Source organism: Cherax quadricarinatus, chromosome 79 (assembly GCF_038502225.1).
Source record: "Cherax quadricarinatus isolate ZL_2023a chromosome 79, ASM3850222v1, whole genome shotgun sequence".
NCBI lineage: Eukaryota > Metazoa > Arthropoda > Malacostraca > Decapoda > Parastacidae > Cherax > Cherax quadricarinatus.
Genome location: NC_091370.1, coordinates 19,207,036 through 19,229,215, shown reverse-complemented (window position 1 = coordinate 19,229,215; position 22,180 = coordinate 19,207,036). Strand labels below are relative to the sequence as shown.

At 41.6% G+C, this 22,180-nt stretch overlaps 2 protein-coding genes across 3 annotated transcripts in view; one reads left to right on the top strand and one right to left on the bottom strand.

Annotated features, from left to right (window-relative positions):
- The first annotated feature begins 332 nt into the window (after positions 1–332).
- Positions 333–20,937, top strand: LOC128702698 (chymotrypsin-like protease CTRL-1). Its single transcript, XM_053797102.2, has 8 exons — positions 333–474; positions 2,257–2,448; positions 3,516–3,625; positions 5,874–5,974; positions 13,250–13,499; positions 14,111–14,216; positions 14,616–14,770; positions 16,925–20,937. The coding sequence occupies exons 1-8, from the start codon at positions 408–410 to the stop codon at positions 17,105–17,107; spliced, it is 1,164 nt and encodes a 387-aa protein (XP_053653077.2). The 5' UTR covers positions 333–407; the 3' UTR covers positions 17,108–20,937.
- Positions 18,113–22,180, bottom strand: part of LOC128702807 (trypsin 3A1-like) — a 28,405-nt gene continuing 24,337 nt past the window's right edge. For both annotated transcript variants that reach the window (XM_070102036.1, XM_070102037.1), the window contains one exon: positions 18,113–19,949. In XM_070102036.1, coding sequence (XP_069958137.1) covers positions 19,674–19,949 — 276 coding nt within the window. In that variant the 3' untranslated portion in view covers positions 18,113–19,673. The remainder of the gene's footprint in view (positions 19,950–22,180) is intronic.

Here is a 22,180-nt window from a genome sequence, read left to right as displayed (position 1 = left end):
TACAACAATACAGTGCTTGAGATACAACAATACAGTGCTTGAGGTACAACAATACAGTGCATGAGGTACAACAATATAGTGCTTAAGGTACAACAATACAGTGCTTGAGGTACAACAATACAGTGCTTGAAGTACAATAATAGTTGAGGTACAAAAATACAGTGCTTGAGGTACAACAATACGGTGCTTGAGATACAAAAGTACAGTGCTTGAGGTACAACAATACAGTGCTTGAGGTACAACAATACAGTGCTTGAGGTACAACAATACAGTGCTTGAGGTACAACAATACAGTGCTTGAAGTACAATAATAGTTGAGGTACAACAATAGAGTGAGTGAGGTACGAGAGCAGCAACACAATATACTGGCAGGTCAGTCTCAGGTGAACGTCTCTCTGAGATCCGTCATGAACAACTTCTCTCTTGTATTGTTGTTCGTAATTTCGTTACAACTTCATGGAGGTGGCGCTGTAAGTAAGTAATTGGTTCTTTTGTTTTACCTGATTAAGAAGAAACGCATGCAGGAAAATGTAAACCTTTTATTATGACTTAATGAGGCTTCATCAAGGCTCATTAAGGTGTAACTGGATACAAAAATCTTTTCCTATTTCTTTTTTTTTTAACCATCTTTTGTCTACGCCATACAGTACCCTTTGTTACATCTGTTTCCATCCAAATATTTGTATATTTTCGTGAAAATTAAATACCGAAAACAATATATAAATATACGTACTTCTCTGTATCATGTTCAAATTAATAAATAAATAAATAAATACTAGGCACAAAAGTGCATATTATTAATCTGGTTAAATAATAATGTTTATATGGTTTATATGTTTAATGTGGCCCGGTGGCCTGGTGGCTAAAGCTCCCGCTTCACACACGGAGGGCCCGGGTTCGATTCCCGGCGGGTGGAAACATTTCGACACGTTTCCTTACACCTGTTGTCCTGTTCACCTAGCAGCAAATAGGTACCTGGGTGTTAGTCGACTGGTGTGGGTCGCATCCTGGGGGACAAGATTAAGGACCCCAATGGAAATAAGTTAGACAGTCCTCGATGACGCACTGACTTTCTTGGGTTATCCTGGGTGGCTAACCCTCCGGGGTTAAAAATCCGAACGAAATCTCTTATATTTACTAACATCATGGATAGTTAAGCCTCTCCTAGTAGGAGGGATAGAAAATGTGATGTAATTCTGGTCATTATGTCCAATAGATTTTTCAGAGTGCAAAATCTATTGAAAAAAAAAATGACAGGGTTAAAAAAAATTAAAAAGATACCTGAGCATACACTAGGACATATTTATTTGAAAACCTTTCGGTCTTGGGACCAAAAAGTTAACAGTATATATAGGCTGAGTGTGACGTGAGTGACACAATGACTTGAAAATGTCATTCATACCCCGCTTCTATATATCGTTTGTTAGAAGTGGTCAAGATCCCAGGACGAAACGTTTTCTAATATGTGCTAGTGTTTGCTCAGGTGTTTTTATAAACCAATTTGTCGGTATCAGTTATCAAGGTTTATTCCGTAAAAAATTAATTACCCGTATGAAGAGTTGCATGTAATTAAGAACCTTGAAGCTACTCTCTTATTATTATTATTATAATCAAGGGGGAAGCGCTAAACCCGGAGGATTATACAGCGCCTGGGGGGGGATGTGGAAGGCATTCAGGCTTAATTCAGGGAACTGGAGCACAGATCCAATTCCCTAAATCAAGAGCCCCTCACCAACATCAAGGAACCTTCCTTGAGGGGTCTGACAGAGCGAGTGTTGAGTGGCAGCGCTGTGGGAACCAACATAAACTGGTTTGATAATATAATTATTGATGAGTGGAACAAACTCCCGAGTAGCTTCATTGAAGCGAAAATCTTGTGTAGTTTTAAGAATGGGCGTGGGTGAATATGAGTTGGACCTGCCTAGCATGGGCCAGCAGACCCAAGCAGTGCTCCTGTTTTCTTATTTATATGAGATGTCACACTAATGATAAACACACGTGACCTGCCGGATATCCTTACGTACTGATAGTACAGCTACTGTATTTTGTCTATGTATCTGTTTCCCTATGTGCTTTGTGTGTACGTGTGTGTGTTGTATATGCATGGATGCACACATGTATCCCTCAGGGAAGCCGGTGAGGGGCTCTTGATATAACAAATTGGATCTGATTTTCCCTTCCTTGGATCGAACCTATTACTTTCCACGCTCCTAAACATTAAATTGTCATTTCTAATGAATGTTCATTCTTTTTCAGCTGTGGAAGGCAATGGTTTCCCCGGTGACCCGTGTAAAATGGGCGGGGATGTCATGGGTCGGTGTGAAGAGGTCGAGTCTTGTCTGCAGGACGGTGGCGTGGTGAGGAGAGATGGTAAAGTTAAACTCTGCTTAAAAAGAGACTCCAAGATCTATGTGTGTTGTCGCAAGCCACGCCGCATCGCTGATGAACGTGAGTTAATAATAATTATTTTTACAGGTCCATGATGAAACTTATACAGATGTAGCTGACATGACTGACATATTGTATAGAAAGCCCTTGGTTATGGAGAGCATTTCGGGCAACTTAATCAATCTTGTTCCCCAGGATGTCTCCCACACCAGTCGGCTAACACTCAGGTACCTACTTGCTGCTAGATGAACATTTATTTTACTTGTGGTAAATATTCATTTTATTGGGAGACGTTTCGCCCGTTGAGGGATTTATCAGTCCAGTAGAGTTTTAAATAAAATGTAGTTTTACATTCGTGTGTTTGTTCTACATTTCATCAGTATCATACCAGGTACCTTTGCTTTTAACCGGTCAGAGCCAGACAGTCAGACTTAGAGAACCAGTCAATCAGACAATGAAAATATTTTAATACCTTTCATAAGTCTAAAGGTAGTCACTAGGTTACTAATTGTTCAGTCGGAGTGCTGCCGTAAATAACCCTCGTGCAGTCGATAGTCTTTAAACCTAGAAAGCTTAGAGTTATTCACAAGTGTTAGTGGTTCTGTATTTTTATTATCATCATCGGTGAGAACCGCTAAACACGTAAGGGTCACTCAGCATCTGGGAAATCGAATATAATTTTGATCCGAGGAAGAGGAAGGTAGCTTCATCCTTGGATTAAATGGTCTTCATTAGGATGACCCCTCAAGGAAGGTTCCTTGATGTTGGTGAGGGGCTCTTGATTTAGGGAATTGGATCTGTGCTCCAGTTCCCCGAATTAAGCCTGAATGCCTTCCACATCCCCCCCCCCCAGGCGCTGTATAATCCTCCGGGTTTAGCGCTTCCCCCTTGATTATAATAATTCATTAGGATGAAAGTAGTTCTCCCCTTCTTTTTCTTTTTCTTCTTCAGGTTACTCACTATTTTGTGAATTGCAGTTTTCTTGATAGTAAATTTTAGCTTTAATGACCCTCGTGCAGTAATAAACGTTAACCTAAGCAAATAACTGAAGTTCCAGATAACATTGTGTAATAAGCTAGTGTATAATAAGATAATATGTAATAAGATGAAGTAAGTGTAGGTTATAGTTTGCAGGTCGTGGAGACAGTTCTGGCGACGGGATAATGGCGAGTGTGTTCAGGAAACTCCGCTCATTTTCGGTGGTGGAAACGCAAAGCTGGGTGAACTGCCTCCCATTGTAGGTAACACTGGTTTGTACTCGTTGTTAGTAACGCTGGTTTGTACTCATTGTAAGTAGCACATTGATTGACGACACTTCAATGTAACACTGTCCTATTTCTGGAAGTATCTTTTATTATCCCCCCCAAAAAAAAACTGAGTGATTATCATCCACGTCTTAAATGATTTCTTTTTTAAATTACTAAATCACTAAATTTCCCTTCTCTTTGTCACTACAAATGCCATTTTAATATATACAACATAGGGTAGTAGCCGCTTTTCACTTATAAGCAAATTTCACTGGTCCATTTCCTGTGTGACAAGTGGTGGTCTAAGCCACAGAACAGACATGTGCTGAAGAATTATGCCTGTCATTAATTCGGAAATGGTAATCCAAGCAAATGATCTAAATGCTGTAAAGAGCTTTTATGAGGATAGTGAGGCTCAGGTTAGGGTGTGTAGAAGAGAGAGAGAATACTTCCCGGTAAAAGTAGGTCTTAGACAGGGATGTGTAATGTCACAATGGTTGTTTAATATATTTATAGATGGGGTTGTAAAAGAAGTAAATGCTAGGGTGTTCGGGAGAGGGGTGGGATTAAATTATGGGGAATCAAATTCAAAATGGGAATTGACACAGTTACTTTTTGCTGATGATACTGTGCTTATGGGAGATTCTAAAGAAAAATTGCAAAGGTTAGTGGATGAGTTTGGGAATGTGTGTAAAGGTAGAAAGTTGAAAGTGAACATAGAAAAGAGTAAGGTGATGAGGGTATCAAATGATTTAGATAAAGAAAAATTGGATATCAAATTGGGGAGGAGGAATATGGAAGAAGTGAATGTTTTCAGATACTTGGGAGTTGACGTGTCGGCGGATGGATTTATAAAGGATGAGGTTAATCATAGAATTGATGAGGGAAAAAAGGTGAGTGGTGCATTGAGGTATATGTGGAGTCAAAAAACGTTATCTATGGAGGCAAAGAAGGGAATGTATGAAAGTATAGTAGTACCAACACTCTTATATGGATGTGAAGCTTGGATGGTAAATGCAGCAGCGAGGAGACGGTTGGAGGCAGTGGAGATGTCCTGTCTAAGGGCAATGTGTGGTGTAAATATTATGCAGAAAATTCGGAGTGTGGAAATTAGGAGAAGGTGTGGAGTTAATAAAAGCATTAGTCAGAGGGCAGAAGAGGGGTTGTTGAGGTGGTTTGGTCATTTAGAGAGAATGGATCAAAGTAGAATGACATGGAAAGCATATAAATCTATAGGGGAAGGAAAGAGGGGTAGGGGTCGTCCTCGAAAGGGTTGGAAAGAGGGGGTAAAGGAGGTTTTGTGGGCGAGGGGCTTGGACTTCCAGCAAGCGTGCGTGAGCGTGTTAGGAGTGAATGGAGACGAATGGTACTTGGGACCTGACGATCTGTTGGAGTGTGAGCAGGGTAATATTTAGTGAAGGGATTCAGGGAAACCGGTTATTTTCATATAGTCGGACTTGAGTCCTGGAAATGGGAAGTACAATGCCTGCACTTTAAAGGAGGAGTTTGGGATATTGGCAGTTTGGAGGGATATGTTGTGTATCTTTATACGTATATGCTTTTAAACTGTTGTATTCTGAGCACCTCTGCAAAAGCAGTGATAATGTGTGAGTGTGGTGAAAGTGTTGAATGATGATGAAAGTATTTTCTTTTTGGGGATTTTCTTTCTTTTTTGGGTCACCCTGCCTCGGTGGGAGACGACCGACTTGTTGAAAAACAAAATAAATATATATAAATATATATATATATATATATATATATATATATATATATATATATATATATATATATATATATATATATATATATGCAATAAGTTCACAGTAAACAGGTGATTTCAGAATATGCAAAACAACCGCTGTGAAAGAATAGAGAAATTCCAAGTGATTTCGTGACTACTCACATTATCAAGGAACTATGATAGTTCCTTGATAATGTGAGTAGTCACGAAAGCGCTTGGAATTTCTCTATTCTTTCACAGTGGTTGTTTTGCATATATATATATATATATATATATATATATATATATATATATATATATATATATATATATATATATATATATATATATATATATATATATATAAAATAAAATGAGAAGAAAAATCACACAAGACGAAAAACCTCCCCTTGTAGCATCAGTAACGCACCTTATATATGTATTACTAATACATCTATGTACCGTAATAAAAGCGTATGTGTACACAATTTACATGCATAAACATTGTCTTTCCACAGGCCCTCCTGAGCACCAAAACAGGGAATAATGTCGTTTATTTTTGTGGAGGCACTCTGATCTCTCCTCACTTTGTGCTCACTGCTGCTCACTGTTTACAAAGGTAAATTTTTTGGTAAAACTTGTGGGATGTTTTTCCTGTCATACTTCGTCTATTAGTATAGTTTTCCTATTATATTCCACCCAAAATGGTTTTCCTATCATATACCATCACACATGATTGTTTTCTTCTCACAATTTTTTTTGTCCTAAATTCACACAATGGTTTTTCCTGCCATTTTCAATCACCCACAATGCTTTCCTCTCGTATTTCATAGCAGAGTGCTTTTGTCATGCTTCATCACAAATTCTGATTTTCCCTGACATACTCCACACACTGCCAGCCGCCTGACCATAAGGTGTCTGTCCTATTCTCTCAATTTCTTTAACCCTTATACAGTGAAATTCCCACCTCTTCACCACGTGGCACCTTTATTGATCTTTCCACGATTTCATAACCCTTAAGACCCTCCATCCCCTTCCCTTTCCCTTCCCAGACTAGTCTTTGGATATCAGGAATTTAAACTAGTACAACTACAGCAGAAATACACATGCAGGCATAATGGCACATCTTGAAAAGGCACAATTAGAAATGAATCTCACCAAACCCTCCTTCAGACTAGAGAACAAAACAGGGCCCTTGTCTAAATCAGAACCCACAAACATATCTCATGAATCTGAAAACAACCTGCCCTTTCATCAGCATCCCAGTAGTATGATACCACCCCTCATACATTGAAAGCTTTACCACTTCTGTGACTAGTGAAATCGTAATAACACGGTGGGTACGGATGGGTTCACACCCTACCCATACCGTAGTTTCTTTACCGCGTCCTACAGGTCCACCTGACGTGTACACCCCTGTTCATCACTCCCACATCACGCAAATTCCTTATTACTAACATGCATTTGCCACCTCACATCGACTTTATCGGTTATCTCAGCCTGTGATTACCCCTCAACTCTCCCACTGTATTAGACATATGAATATTAAATGAGGAATCAGGGAGAGCTACAGATGTTGATTTCCTTCTTTTCTCAATATGTATCTGTTTTCAAGAACCTAAACTATGTAATACAGGGATTTCCTGTATTTAGACGTATGCTGTTTCATATATGAGATCATTTTTCCGATGAATTATATAATGAAGGTGCATTATGTGCGCAATAACCGTAAAAACTCATTGTGTGTCCATTGTACTAACTAGCTTTGTTCCTCTCAACTCTTACTGTTACTCACCAGTGTGTGTGTGTGTGTACTCACCTATTTGTGGTTGCAGGGGTCGATTCACAGCTCCTGGCCCGCCTCTTCGCTGATTTACCTGGAGAGAGTTCCGGGGGTCAACGCCCCCGCGGCCCGGTCTGTGACCAGGCCTCCTGGTGGATCAGAGCCTGATCAACCAGGCTGTTGCTGCACGCAAACCAACGTACGAGCCACAGCCCGGCTGGTCAGGAACCGACTTTAGGTGCTTGTCCAGTGCCAGCTTGAAGACTGCCAGGGGTCTGTTGGTAATCCCCCTTATGTATGCTGGGAGGCAGTTGAACAGTCTCGGGCCCCTGACACTTATTGTATGGTCTCTTAACGTGCTAGTGACACCCCTGCTTTTCATTGGGGGGATGTTGCATCGTCTGCCAAGTCTTTTGCTTTCGTAGTGAGTGATTTTCGTGTGCAAGTTCGGTACTAGTCCCTCTAGGATTTTCCAGGTGTATATAATCATGTATCTCTCCCGCCTGTGTTCCAGGGAATACAGGTTTAGGAACCTCAAGCGCTCCCAGTAATTGAGGTGATTTATCTCCGTTATGCGCGCCGTGAAGGTTCTCTGTACATTTTCTAGGTCAGCAATTTCACCTGCCTTGAAAGGTGCTGTTAGTGTGCAGCAATATTCCAACCTAGATAGAACAAGTGACCTGAAGAGTGTCATCATGGGCTTGGCCTCCCTAGTTTTGAAGGTTCTCATTATCCATCCTGTCATTTTTCTAGTAGATGCGATTGATACAATGTTATGGTCCTTGAAGGTGAGATCCTCCGACATGATCACTCCCAGGTCTTTGACGTTGGTGTTTCGCTCTATTTTGTGGCCAGAATTTGTTTTGTACTCTGATGAAGATTTAATTTCCTCGTGTTTACCATATCTGAGTAATTGAAATTTCTCATCGTTGAACTTCATATTGTTTTCTGCAGCCCACTGAAAGATTTGGTTGATGTCCGCCTGGAGCCTTGCAGTGTCTGCAATGGAGGACACTGTCATGCAGATTCGGGTGTCATCTGCAAAGGAAGACACGGTGCTGTGGCTGACATCCTTGTCTATGTCGGATATAAAGATGAGGAACAAGATGGGAGCGAGTACTGTGCCTTGTGGAACAGAGCTTTTCACCGTAGCTGCCTCGGACTTTACTCTGTTGACGACTACTCTCTGTGTTCTGTTAGTGAGGAAATTATAGATCCATCGACCGACTTTTCCTGTTATTCCTTTAGCACGCATTTTGTGCGCTATTACGCCATGGTCACACTTGTCGAAGGCTTTTGCAAAGTCTATATATTACATCTGCATTTTTTTTGTCTTCTAGTGCATCTAGGACTTTGTCATAGTGATCGCTACTAGGTCCTCTCTCTCCCTGCCCCATGAGCTCTATCATACCTCGCCTTAAAACTATGTATGGTTCCCGCCTCCACTACGTCACTTTCTAGGCTATTCCACGGCCTGACTACTCTGTGACTGAAGAAATACTTCCTAACATCTCTTTGATTCATCTGAGTCTTCAACTTCCAATTGTGACCTCTTGTGTGTGTGTCCCTTCTCTGGAACATCCCGTCTTTGTCTACCTTGTCTATTCCGCGCAGTATTTTATATGTCGTTATCATGTCTCCCCTGACCCTCCTGTCCTCCAGTGTCGTCAGGCCGATTTCCCTCAACCTTTCTTCGTAGGACAATCCCCGTAGCTCTGGGACTAGTCTTGTTGCAAACCTTTGCACTTTCTCTAATTTCTTGACGTGCTTGACTAGGTGTGGATTCCAAACTGGTGCTGCATACTCCAGTATGGGCCTGACGTAAATGGTATACAGAGTCTTGAACGAATCCTGACTGAGGTATCGGAACGCTATCCGTAGGTTTGCCAGGCGCCCATATGCTGCAGCAGTTATCTGATTGATGTGCGCCTCAGGAGATATGCTCGGTGTTATACTCACCCCCAGATCTTTTTCCTTTAGTGAGGTTTGCAGTCTTTGGCCATCTAAACTATACTGTGTCTGCGGTCTTCTTTGCCCTTCCCCAATCTTCATGACTTTGCATTTGGCAGGGTTAAATTCAAGGAGCCAGTTGCTGGACCAGGCTTGTAGCCTGTCCAGGTCTCTTTGTAGTCCTGCCTGATCCTCATCCGATTTGATTCTTCTCATTAACTTCGCATCATCTGCAAACAAGGACACTTCTGAGTCTATCCCTTCCGTTATGTCGTTCACATATACCAAGAACAGCACAGGTCCTAGGACTGACCCCTGTGGAACCCCGCTTGTCACAGGCGCCCACTCTGACACCTCGTCGCGTACCATAACTCGTTGTTGCCTCCCTGTCAGATATTCTCTGATCCATTGCAGTGCCTTTCCTGTTATGTGTGCCTGATCCTCTAGCTTTTGCAGTAACCTCTTGTGAGGAACTGTGTCGAAGGCCTTCTTGCAGTGTGTGTGTGTGTGCGTGCGTGCGTGCGTGTACTCACCTATTTACCTATTTGTGGTTGCAGGGGTCGAGTCCTAGCTCCTGGCCCCGCCTCTTCACCGGTTGCTACTAGGCCCTCTCTCTCCCCGCTCCATGAGCTTTATCAAACCTCGTCTTAAAACTGTGTATGGTTCCTGCCTCCACTACGTCATTTTCTAGGCTATTCCACTGCCTTACAACTCTATGACTGAAGAAATACTTCCTACTATCTCTCTGACTCATTTGTGTCTTCAACTTCCAATTGTGGCCTCTTGTTTCTGTGTCCCCTCCCTGGAACATCCTGTCTTTGTCCACCTTGTCTATTCCACGCAGTATTTTATATGTCGTTATCATGTCTCCCCTGACCCTCCTGTCCTCCAGTGTGGTCAGGCCGATTTCCCTTAATCTTTCCTCATAGGACATTCCCCTTAGCTCCGGAAGTGTGTGTGTGTGTGTGTGTGTGTGTGTGTGTGTGTGTGTGTGTGTGTGTGTGTGTGTGTGTGTGTGCGTGCGTGCGTGTGCGTGTGTACTCACCTAATTGTGGTTGCAAGGGGCGAGACTCAGCTCCTGCCCCCGCCTCTTCACCGACCGCTACTACGTCCTCTCTCCCCCTGCTCCATGAGCTTTATCATACCTCGTCTTAAAACTATGTATAGTTCCTGCCTCCACTACATCGCTTGGCAGACTATTCCACTTCCTAACTACTCTATGACTGAAGAAATACTTCCTAACATCCCTTTGACTCATCTGAGTCTTCTGCTTCCAATTGTGACCCCTTGTTTCTGTGTCCCATCTCTGGAATATCCTGTCTTTGTCCACCTTGTCTATTCCACGCAGTATTTTGTATGTCGTTATCATGTCTCCCCTGACCCTCCTGTCCTCCAGTGTTGTCAGACCGATTTCCCTTAACCTTTGTGTGTGTGTGTGTGTGTGTGTGTGTGTGAAATAAATTATTATGCAAGTGTGTTGGTGAGCGCAAGAGCATGTGTGTGTCAGAGAGAGGGAGAGGGGGGGGCAAGGAGGGGGGCGTACCGTGGAGGAAGAGAATATAGGTAAAAGTGTACGTTAGTACTAGACTATATGTATTCACCTGTAAGTGGTTGCAGAGGTCGAGTCTCGGCTCCTGGCCTTAACTCTGCACAGGCCGCTACTGATTCTCCTATGTAAGTCCTGTCATACCTGTTCTTAAAACCATGTATGGATCCTACTTCTACCACCTTTCTATCTAAGTCATTCCATTGCCGGGCTACTAAGGCTGAATAAGTATTTCTTAACATCCCTGCGACTAATCTACCTTAACTTCTAGCCTTGCCCTCGTGTACTTGATTCCCGCCTCTCGAACACACTGTCCCTGTCCACTTTATCAGTTCCTCTCAGTATTTTGCACATCATGTCACTCCTGGTCTTTCGGTCCTCTAATGTCATGTTGAGTTTAGTTAAGCTTTCTTCAAAGCTTATATATCTTAGCTGTAATAAAGTTGGTAGAATTACCGACAATATGTAAAGTAAAAGGACACAAGTGCAACTAATGTGACATTTATTGTGGCTTGATAAAGCTCCTGAAGAGTGAAACGTTGCCACAATAAATGTCACATTAGTTGCACTTGTGTCCTTTTACTTTACATATCTTAGCTCTTGAACAAGTCTCGTTGTAGACCTCAGCACTTTACCAGCTTAGTGACGCAATTAATCAGGTGTGGATTCCATAATGGTGTTGCACAGTGTGAAAGAGATATCGAGTGTGCGAATGTGAAAGAAAACAGAGATTGTGTGTAAATGACATCTACATACAGTTATAACATTTATTAAGGAAAATATTTCTCCACGTGTAGCTTCTTCAGTCCTAATACAAAGAACCAGAGACCACGTGCAACACCTAATGCAGACAACTAGAGACCACGTGCAACACCTAATGCAGACAACTAGAGACCACTGCAACACCTAATACAGACAACTAGAGACCACGTGCAACACCTAATGCAGACAACTAGAGACCACGTGCAACACCTAATGCAGACAACTAGAGACCACGAGCAACACCTAATGCAGATAGCTAGAGACCACTGCAACACCTAATAGAGACAACAAGAGACCACTGCAACACCTAATAGATACAAGAGACCACGTGCAACACCTAATAGAGACAACAAGAGACCACGTGCAACACAGACTTGCTTGCCAACCTTGCTTCACCGTGCAATAATTAGTACTATGTCTCGTTGGGCTAAAGAAGATACCCATTGCAAAACTTTTATTAAGTTTAATAACTGTGTGTGTGTGTGTGTGTGTGTGTACTCACCTATTTGTACTCACCTATTTGTGGTTGCAGGGGTCGATTCATAGCTCCTGGCCCCGCCTCTTCACTGATTGCTACTAGGTCCTCTCTCTCCCTGCTCCATGAGCTTTATCATACCTCGCCTTAAAACTATGTATGGTTCCCGCCTCCACTACTTCACTTTCTAGGCTATTCCATGGCTTGACTACTCTATGACTGAAGAAATACTTCCTAACATCCCTTTGATTCATCCGAGTCTTCAACTTCCAATTGTGACCTCTTGTGTCTGTGTCCCTTCTCTGGAACATCCCGTCTTTGTCCACCTCGTCTATTCCGCGCAGTATTTTATATGTCGTTATCATGTCTCCCCTGACCCTCCTGGCCTCCAGTGTCGTCAGGCCGATTTCCCTCAACCTTTCTTCGTAGGACAATCCCCGTAGCTCTGGGACTAGTCTTGTTGCAAACCTTTGCACTTTCTCTAATTTCTTGACGTGCTTGACTAGGTGTGGATTCCAAACTGGTGCTTCATACTCCAGTATGGGCCTGACGTAAATGGTATACAGAGTCTTGAACGAATCCTTACTGAGGTATTGGAACGCTGTCCGTAGGTTTGCCAGGCGCCCGTGTGTGTGTGTGTGTGTGTGTGTGTGTGTGTGTGTGTGTGTGTGTGTGTGTGTGTGTGTGTGTGTACTCACCTATTTGTACTCACCTATTTGTGGTTGTGTGTGTGTGTGTGTGTGTGTCTTCACGTGTGGGCATCATCGTACCCTGTACAACTAGTACTCACCTATTTGTGGTTGCAGGGGTTGAGTTATAGCTCCTGACCATGCCTCTTCGCTGGTCGCTACTAGGTCCACTCCCTGCTCCAAGAGCTCTATCGTACCTCTTCTTGAAGCTATGTATGGACCCTATGGTTGGTGAGAGTGACAACTCGCCAATGAAAATAAGTCACTTTGACTTTTTTAGGTTATCCTAGAAGATTTACATGTTAATTTGTATGATAATTTGTGTAACTGTACTCACCTAGTTGTGGTTGCATGGGTCGATTCATAGCTCCTGGCCCCGCCTCTTCACTGGCCGCTACTGGGTCACTGCACCGTGAGCTTTATCATACCTCTGCTTAAAGCTATGAATGGATCCTGCCTCCACTACATCGCTTCCCAAACTATTCCACTTCCTGACTGAAGAAATACTTCCTAACATCCCTGTGATTCATCTGAGTCTTCAACTTCCAACTGTCTCCCCTTGTTGCTGTGTCCCATCTCTGGAACATTCTGTCTCTGTCCACCTTGTCAATTCCTCTCAGTATTTTATATGTCGTGTTTGTGTACCTGTACTTAAATAAACTTAATCTCATTACACCCATTCTCGCCAGTTACGGTCTGGCTGTGCAGATCGAGGTCACACTAGGAGAACATGATATTACCACCACAGAGATGGCTCAGCAGGACAGACTATCCGGTTCCTTCCCACTATCTCTACTTCATGCCAACGAGCTCAACTTGGACACCACCAGGACGGCACCCACCAAGCAGGTCATAAAAGTGGAGAAGATAATTCACCCTGGATATGCCGGAACAGAAGTTAAATACCACGACATTGCTTTACTCAAACTCCGTACTCCGGTGAGCTCCTGGGACCTGGAGTTTAGACCACAGGACACCTCTGATGAGTTTCTGATGCAATGCCTGGATGAAATAGTGTGGTGTTATGTTGTGCATTGTGGTATTATGGTGGTGTCATGGGGTTGTGGTGGTATTATGGTGTAGTGTTATGGTGTGGTATTGGGTGCTATGGTAGTGTTATGGTATAGTGTTATGAAGGTGGTGTGACATTACGGTGTTGTGGTATGTTGTGGTGGTGTGATATGGTGTTCTCTCATTCTTTAATATTGCACCAAATATAATTTTTTATTTTTGTTTTTTCATCTAGGTATATATTCTCACAGTAATACATTCCATCAGAAATACTTTTTCAATATGGTATATAGTGTTTCAGTAATTGCTAAATCTCAGCCATATTTCTGAAACATATAAGGTTTTGTGTAACAAAGATAGTGTTATCATTACGGGGAAGCGCTGAACCCGTAGGGGTCATATAGCGCCTGGGTAATGTTAAGCAATCATGTTTGATCTGAAGAAGGGGAGTAAACTTCAGTTTCTTGGATCATTAACCCTTGAGCAGTGTCAAAGGATGCCTTTGACACTGTGTAGGACTGAAATAACTTGTTTTGCAGGCAGTGCTGACTAGACGGGTGTTGCCTGCCTGTTTGCATTCAAACCCTACTGAGCTCTTTGGTGACAAGGAGCTCACTGTTGCTGGTTGGGGATACACCTATCAAGGTATACAGTCCACAACTATTGACTTCGTTCAGTTATGTTGAATTCTTCTTTCAGTTTGGTAAAATTCTTCTCTATGCAATGCCCTACCTTTTATATATCACCTGGGAATCAAATCACAGGGTACAAATACCCTGCATGTCTTTAAATATTGTCATACATGTGGTATATTAGACACAAGGTAATGATATATCATGTGCTTGTTAATCAAGTTTTCATATTTAATTGCTTGTCATTTCATCTTTCTGTAAAATTAATTACAATTAACTCTGGCACTACAAGCTTCTAGTATTCTCACTATTGCTCTCTGGAGGGATGTGGGGTGCATAATAGAGCTGTCAACTAATTATATTAATTTTTCCAAGGGGGTAACACTATTTCACCCCATCGCCTTGTCCACAGGTTTTGGAGAGACAGAGAATATCCTGCAGAAGGTGTTGGTGCCAGTAGAGAACCATTTGAAGTGCCAAGCTAAGTGGTCCAAAGCTACCAGTCCACCCCGTGGAATACTGTCTGACCAGATATGTGCTGGAGGCAATGGACGCGACTCTTGTCGGGTGAGTGCTGTTGAGGGTGGAGGCAGTGCTGTCGAGGGTAGAGGCAGTCCTGTTGAGGGTAGAGGTAGTCCTGTTGAGGGTAGAGGTAGTCCTGTTGAGGGTAGAGGCAGTCCTGTTGAGGGTAGAGGCAGTCCTGTTGAGGGTAGAGGCAGTCCTGTTGAGGGTAGAGGTAGTCCTGTTGAGGGTAGAGGTAGTCCTGTTGAGGGTAGAGGCAGTCCTGTTGAGGGTAGAGGCAGTCCTGTTGAGGGTAGAGGCAGTCCTGTTGAGGGTAGAGGCAGTCCTGTTGAGGGTAGAGGCAGTCCTGTTGAGGGTAGAGGCAGTCCTGTTGAGGGTAGAGGCAGTCCTGTTGAGGGTAGAGGCAGTCCTACTGAAATGCATAGAGAGGAGAGCATCTTAAACAATAGACTCGGCAGGAGATGCAACATTCCCCCCGATGAAAAGCAGGGGTGCCACGAGTACACTGAGAGACAACACAGTAAGTGTCCGGGGCCCAAGACTGTTCAATTGCCTTCCAGCATACATAAGGGGGATTACCAATAGACCCCTGGCTGTCTTCAAGAAGGCACTGGACAGGCACTTCAAGTCAGTACCTGACCAACTGGGCTGTGGTTTGTACGTCAGCTTGCGTGTGGCCAGCAGTAACAGCCTGGTTGATCAGACCCTGGTCCACCACGAGGCCTGGTCTCAGACCGGGCCGCGGGGGCGTTGACCCCCGAAACCCTCTCCAGGTAAACTCCAGGTATTGAAAAATTGAGATTGAACTAGTTGTTGACGCTGAGGTGTGCAAATACGTAATGTTGGTTGGCATGTGTTGCAACATTATCTGCTGAGTCTGTACATTAAGTAGCTGTGCTTAAGGCACATTATTTCACATTTTACATAATTTATGGCATCACACTTAAGACAGTGTCCCATGCCACATGCCCAAAACTGGTCAAGAAATGGTTGCAAGATAGTACCAAAGTATCAGTGTTATGCAGTGGGTACAGAACTCACCTGGATTCCAGCAAAAATTGTTGGAATGAAGAGAGATGACAACTCCATTCCAAAAATCATATCAGTACCATGTTTGACCCAGGGGACTAAAACAAACTTGATGAACTAAACATGTGTGTAACAACTAGGTATCTTTATTTGAAGATTTTTTGCCACCCAGTGGCTTTATCAATACAAATTAAAGGACATAATGGGAAGACTAGAACTAGTATATACAAATGATGAGGTAATCAGTCTCTCAGCCTTGGAGTAAGTGAAGAGTACCATAATTTGAATTAAAAACTGGACTTAAAAAAAAAACTTTGATTATGCCTAACTGCTTGAAATTGGTAATCAAACCACCTGGAAACATGACTAAATATTAAAAGTAAATGAAATTTGCTTTTCTTACCTTTTATCATTAGACCCATGGCAGAAGCCCAGCATTAGTATGTGTACCTTCTAACATGCTTCACCTCTACTGTCAAGGTGAAGGCCTCTTGATCCAAGGAACTGGAACTGTTTCCCTTGGATTGAACCTGAGACCTATTATCCAGGTGCCATATGACCTTATGGGTTTAGTGTTTTCCTATGAATATGACTTGAGTCTTGGAAATGGGAAGTACAATGCCTGCACTTTAAAGGAGGGGTTTGAGATATTGGAAGTTTGGAAAGATCTAAATTGTCGTATCTGAGCGCCTCTGTAAAGATAGTGATTATGTACGAGTGATGGTGAAAGTGTTGAATAATGGAAGTTTTTTCTTTCTTTTTGGGTCACCCTGCCTCGGTAGGAAATGGCCGACATGTTAAAAAAACAAAATACTGGATTCAAGTAGGATAAGTTCAGATGTAAAAAGGATATAGGAACGTATTGGTTTGGAAATAGAGTAGTTGATAGAGTGGAACAGTCTGCCTAGTAAGGTCATTAAAGCTAAAAGCTTGGGTAGCTTCAAATAAAGGTTAGATAAATACATGAGTGAGAGGGGTTAGAGTGGAATGACACTTGTACATAAGTTTACATGGTTATCAAAGGTAATTCCTTGGGTAGCATTGAAAATGGGTTGGGCAAATATTTTTGTTAACAGGTTTGGGTTTCAGAAAAATCTGCCTAGCATGGGCCAGTAGGACTGCTGCAGTGTTCGTCCTTTCTTATGTTCTTATAATAATAATCTTCCCCAGGGTGACAGTGGTGGCCCCCTCATCGATCGAGCCACAGTAGATGGTAAGCAGGTGTGTGAGCAGACACTGGTGGGTGTAGTGAGCTTCGGGGGTGATTGTGGATTTGGAGGCATCTACACTCGTGTCTCATCCTACCTTGATTGGATCATGGGATATATAGCACCACATGGGTCGCCACTGTAGTGGTGACAAGTTTTAATGTTGGTGTAGTGACTCGTGATGGAGTAGTGGTAAGTGCTTTCTAGTGAGGTATAGGGTACAATACTATGTCTAGAATAATTTACAAATTACCCACGATAACTTTTCTGAACATCCTGGACCATTGTCACGTTATTGAAAATGGTATAAAATACTGACAAGCTGATTAGGAAGACACATTTGCAACAGTTGTGCATCTTTGTTGATGATGCATTTCAAGTTATTTGTGAATTGTGTTGTCTAGTGTTTTGGTTCACAACTAAAACACTAATTGTAGGTAAATCTTCATATGACAGACCCATTCATTTCCTAAGGATTTATCTCTAGTCTGAGGATGGATTTAAATTCACATTCTAATATTTTATTGCTTTTATGCAGTATGCTTAGTAATAATTTTATGCAGTATATAGATAATGTAGTTTACATGTAATAAAATATTGTTAGGCACAAAGCCACTAGCATGCAGTGCATTTGGGATTAGTTATGAATTGTTCCAGTCATGTTTGTGATTTGTATTGTTTCTTTTAGTTTTTGTCAGTGTACTGGTGAGTATTGTAATGGTGATGTGTAGTAGGTTATTTTTATTAGTATACTGTAATCAAAAAAACATGTTAAATCCACATGGGTGTATTATTATTATTATAATCAAGGGGGAAGCGCTAATCCCGGAGGATTATACAGCGCCTGGGGGGGGGGGGGATGTGGAAGGCATTCAGGCTCAATTTGGGGAACTGGAGCACAGATCCAATTCCCTAAATCAAGAGCCCCTCACCAACATCAAGGAACCTTCCTTGAGGGGCACATGGGTGTAGTAGGTAAGTGTTGTGGAGAAACAAGACTTTTTGACCTTTGTATTGTGGTGACAATGGAGAATCAGGAGTTTCTGACCTTTATAGATTAAGACTTCACTTTCATTATAATGTATGTGTACTTTAATGGTTCTGTCAGGTGGAAGTGTGAAAGTTGCTGTAGTGAGGAGCATATGAAACATTGTTCATTTGTATTCTTTATTTTGGTATCAGACATATCAACCATACATGTTCCAGACATAAAACTCATTTAGTATTTGTCAACAATGAAGTGCACTTATTTTTTGTTTGTTTGCAGAGTTGCTTAAAAAAACATTGCAGTGTTGCTAAATGATGCAAAAACTTTGCAGCATTGCTTGAAGAATAATGAAAACATTTATTTGCAGCATTGCTTAAAGAATATTGCTAATGCTTTTCAATTAATCATCTTTGTAAAGACCTTTCAAGGGTGGTTAGTATCTTGATGCTTGTGAAATATTCTTGATTCAGGGGATTCGACCTATCATCCCTTTACTTTCTTGGAGCGAACCTGATTGTCTCAGATTCCCAGGTGCTGTATGACCCCCTAAAGATTTAGTGCTCCCCCATTAATATAATAAACCTCTTATTCAAAAAGAACTGCTAAAACCCATATGTATCGTGTAGTGCCTGGGCAGTACAAGACATTCAGGGTCAGTCCAAAAATTGAGGAAGCTAAGTTAAATTCCTTTGGATCAAGAGCCCACACCAGCATCAAGGTTCCAGGCCAGAGAACCTTTATCAGTCAATTTTTTGAGCGCAAGAGTTGATAAATTGTTTTTTGACCAATTGTGCTGTATGATCCTACGAGTTTAGTGCTTGCCTTACCTTGATAAGTAATAAAAACCTTCAGCACACCATGGATCAAGTGTATTACCCTATGAGTTTAGTGCTTGCCTTGATATTTAAGAAAAATCTCTCCAGCACTTAGAGTACAGATCAAGTGTACAATATTTTCTTAGGTTCAAATGGCAAAGATGTTTTTTCATTCCATTCAAGGAGGGTATCTTTTAAACTGGTGAAGGGCCTTTGAGCCAAGGAATTGGAGGTACCCTCCATTTTCTTGGATCAAACCTGATTACCTCTCATTCCCGAGGTGCTAAATAAATCTTATGGGTTTAGAGTTTCTCTAAGATGATGATGAATTATTATTCCATCATTCATCAATATTTCAGCACTGTATGGCAGTAATAGGTTTAGCAATCTTTTGATGTAAAATTAAAATTATTGGCCAATTTATATAATGACAGGACTTCTTGTGTCCCTCCCAGTGTATGTGCATACTAATTACAGTTGCATCCTGACTATATGCAGGCTTAACATACTGCACCTACAAACTTCAGTAACATTCAGTGGTCACCTTACACCTCTTCACAGTAATTATTATTGCAATCTTGAGAGAGCGTTTACTAATTAAGTGCCATAAAGCTCTTGATCCACAATATCTAATTTTTTTTTATCTATGTCTGAGGATAACTAAAGAGGATGTGTAAATTTACTGTGAAAGCAAATGAGATAGATATGCATACATAATGTGTAGGTATTTTTTTTTTCTTTCAACATGGCCATCTCCCACTGAGGCAGGGTGACCCAAAAAAAGAAACACTTTCACCATCATTCACATACATGTATATAAAGACGATTTATAATACATAAATTCAATAGATATATTGCTAGGGAAATCTAAAGAAAATAATGGGTTTAGCACTTAGTTATGATTATAATTAAAGAAAATAAAGATAGTTTGTAGAAGTCGTCTGGGTCATGGTGGTAGTTGTACTTGTGGTGGTGGTGGTTGCAGGCATGTAGGTGGTGGTGGTGTTGGGTGCTATGAAGCCAGTGATCCAGTCGAGGTAGGCGGAGACTCTTGTATACACGCCCATCAGGCCGCAGGGAGAGTAGTTGTAGCCTTGGCCAAAGCTAACCACCCCCACCACTGTGTGCTCACAGGCACTGCCGTTCCTCACTACTTGCTCCGTCAGTGGCCCACCACTGTCACCCTGTGGCAAGGAAAAGGCAGTGAAAGGGTTTGATGCTATTAAAATATGCCAAGCTGTAAACCCTTGTGAATTATTTGGTCAGAGGATTAAATGGAGGCTTGATTCTCAGTTTGCCAAGTGCAAGACAGACAATACCTAACTGTACTCTCTCTCTGTCCTCAAGGTTTCATGCAGAGTACAAGGTATGGATGCACAGAAGGATAGGTTATAATTCGCAACATTTCATCCTATTAACAGCACTGTATGACCCTTGTGGGTTTAGCATTTAGTTTTGATTATTATTATAATGATATACCCATCAAGGATTCAAACAAACTGATATTCTTTGTATCAGCCTATGCCAACAGCTTTACTACCATTCTCCCTGATCAAAGTTGACTGTCTCCCATTCCCCAGGCTCTGTATGATCCCCCTATACTATGTGCCAGAGCAGTTTGAGGTATTTTAGCTACAATATGCATATCACATAATTCATGAATGCAATAATGCAGTATAAACCCCACTGATTTATTAAGTGTAATGTGTTTCCTCTGAAAATAAAGATTACAAAAAGTAAAAATTCTGGATCAGTGAATTGGAAGATTGAGGGAGGGATACACTAGGATACAGAAAGTGTTCTGGTTTGCCACGCTGAGGTTCTCAGCACAGTTTTGTTACACTTGGGGTATGTTTTACCAACGTGCATAAATCAGATGCATGTGAAGCATTAGGATAAGTTTCACTCACCAGGAGTTCCTGGCAAGCAAAATGTGCTGTAATAAGTTTACAGTGAACATACATCTGACTGAAATTAAAACTGAATTTGTAGGATCTAAACACTGTACTGTTGATAATAATGAAGAAAATACACAGGCTGCTGAACAAACTTTTACTGATGCAATGTTTTGTTGTATAAAACTTTGTCATACCTGAGCTTTATCAAGTCGCATAAAAATTTAATATCATTCAGGGAAGAAAAGTTTTGTCTCAATAAATGCTTATTCTACAATTTTTGTGTTTTCTTCAAAATTCTTCAGAAAGTCTGCAGCACAAGAAAAACTTTAACTTTTCTTCGAGTTGACCCTTCAGACTTTAACTACGGTTCCTTGGATCAAGAGCCCTTTTAACAGCCCCCTAAGGGTGCAACTCTAAGTCCCAAAATAGGTTGTGCTTTGTGAATATATTATTGATAGGTATCTGGCAGAAAATCTTCCACATTTTTTGTGTACTAAACTATTATTATAACATATTAAACCCTGACCATTAAGGGTTTCATAGTTATCAATAAATACATTATTATTAACACATTCACCTGCTTATAAACACACAAGGACCCCAATGGAAATAAGTCACTGACTTTTCTGGGGTTATCCTAAGTAATTTACACTAAGTATGGATTTGTCAGTTAAAAACAGTAGGGGAGTCAGTAGATGGGGAGAGGGAGGTATTAGGTAGATGGCAAGAATATTTTGAAGAACTTTTAAATGTTGAGGAAGAAAGGGAGGCGGTAATTTCATGCACTGGCCAGGGAGGTATACCATCTTTTAGGAGTGAAGAAGAGCAGAATGTAAGTGTGGGGGAGGTACGTGAGGCATTACGTAGAATGAAAGGGGGTAAAGCAGCTGGAACTGATGGGATCATGAAAGAAATGTTAAAAGCAGGGGGGGATATAGTGTTGGAGTGGTTGGTACTTTTGTTTAATTATTATTATTATAATCAAGGGGGAAGCGCTAAACCCGGAGGATTATACAGCGCCTGGGGGGGGGGATGTGGAAGGCATTCAGGCTTAATTCGGGGAACTGGAGCACAGATCCAATTCTCTAAATCAAGAGCCCCTCACCAACATCAAGGAACCTTCCTTGAGGGGTCTTTTGTTTAATAAATGTATGAAAGAGGGGAAGGTACCTAGGGATTGGCAGAGAGCATGTATAGTCCCTTTATATAAAGGGAAAGGGGACAAAAGAGATTGTAAAAATTATAGAGGAATAAGTTTACTGAGTATACCAGGAAAAGTGTACGGTAGGGTTATAATTGAAAGAATTAGAGGTAAGACAGAATGTAGGATGGGGGATGAGCAAGGAGGTTTCAGAGTGGGTAGGGGATGTGTAGATCAAGTGTTTACATTGAAGCATATATGTGAACAGTATTTAGATAAAGGTAGGGAAGTTTTTATTGCATTTATGGATTTAGAAAAGGCATATGATAGAGTGGATAGGGGAGCAATGTGGCAGATGTTGCAAGTATATGGAATA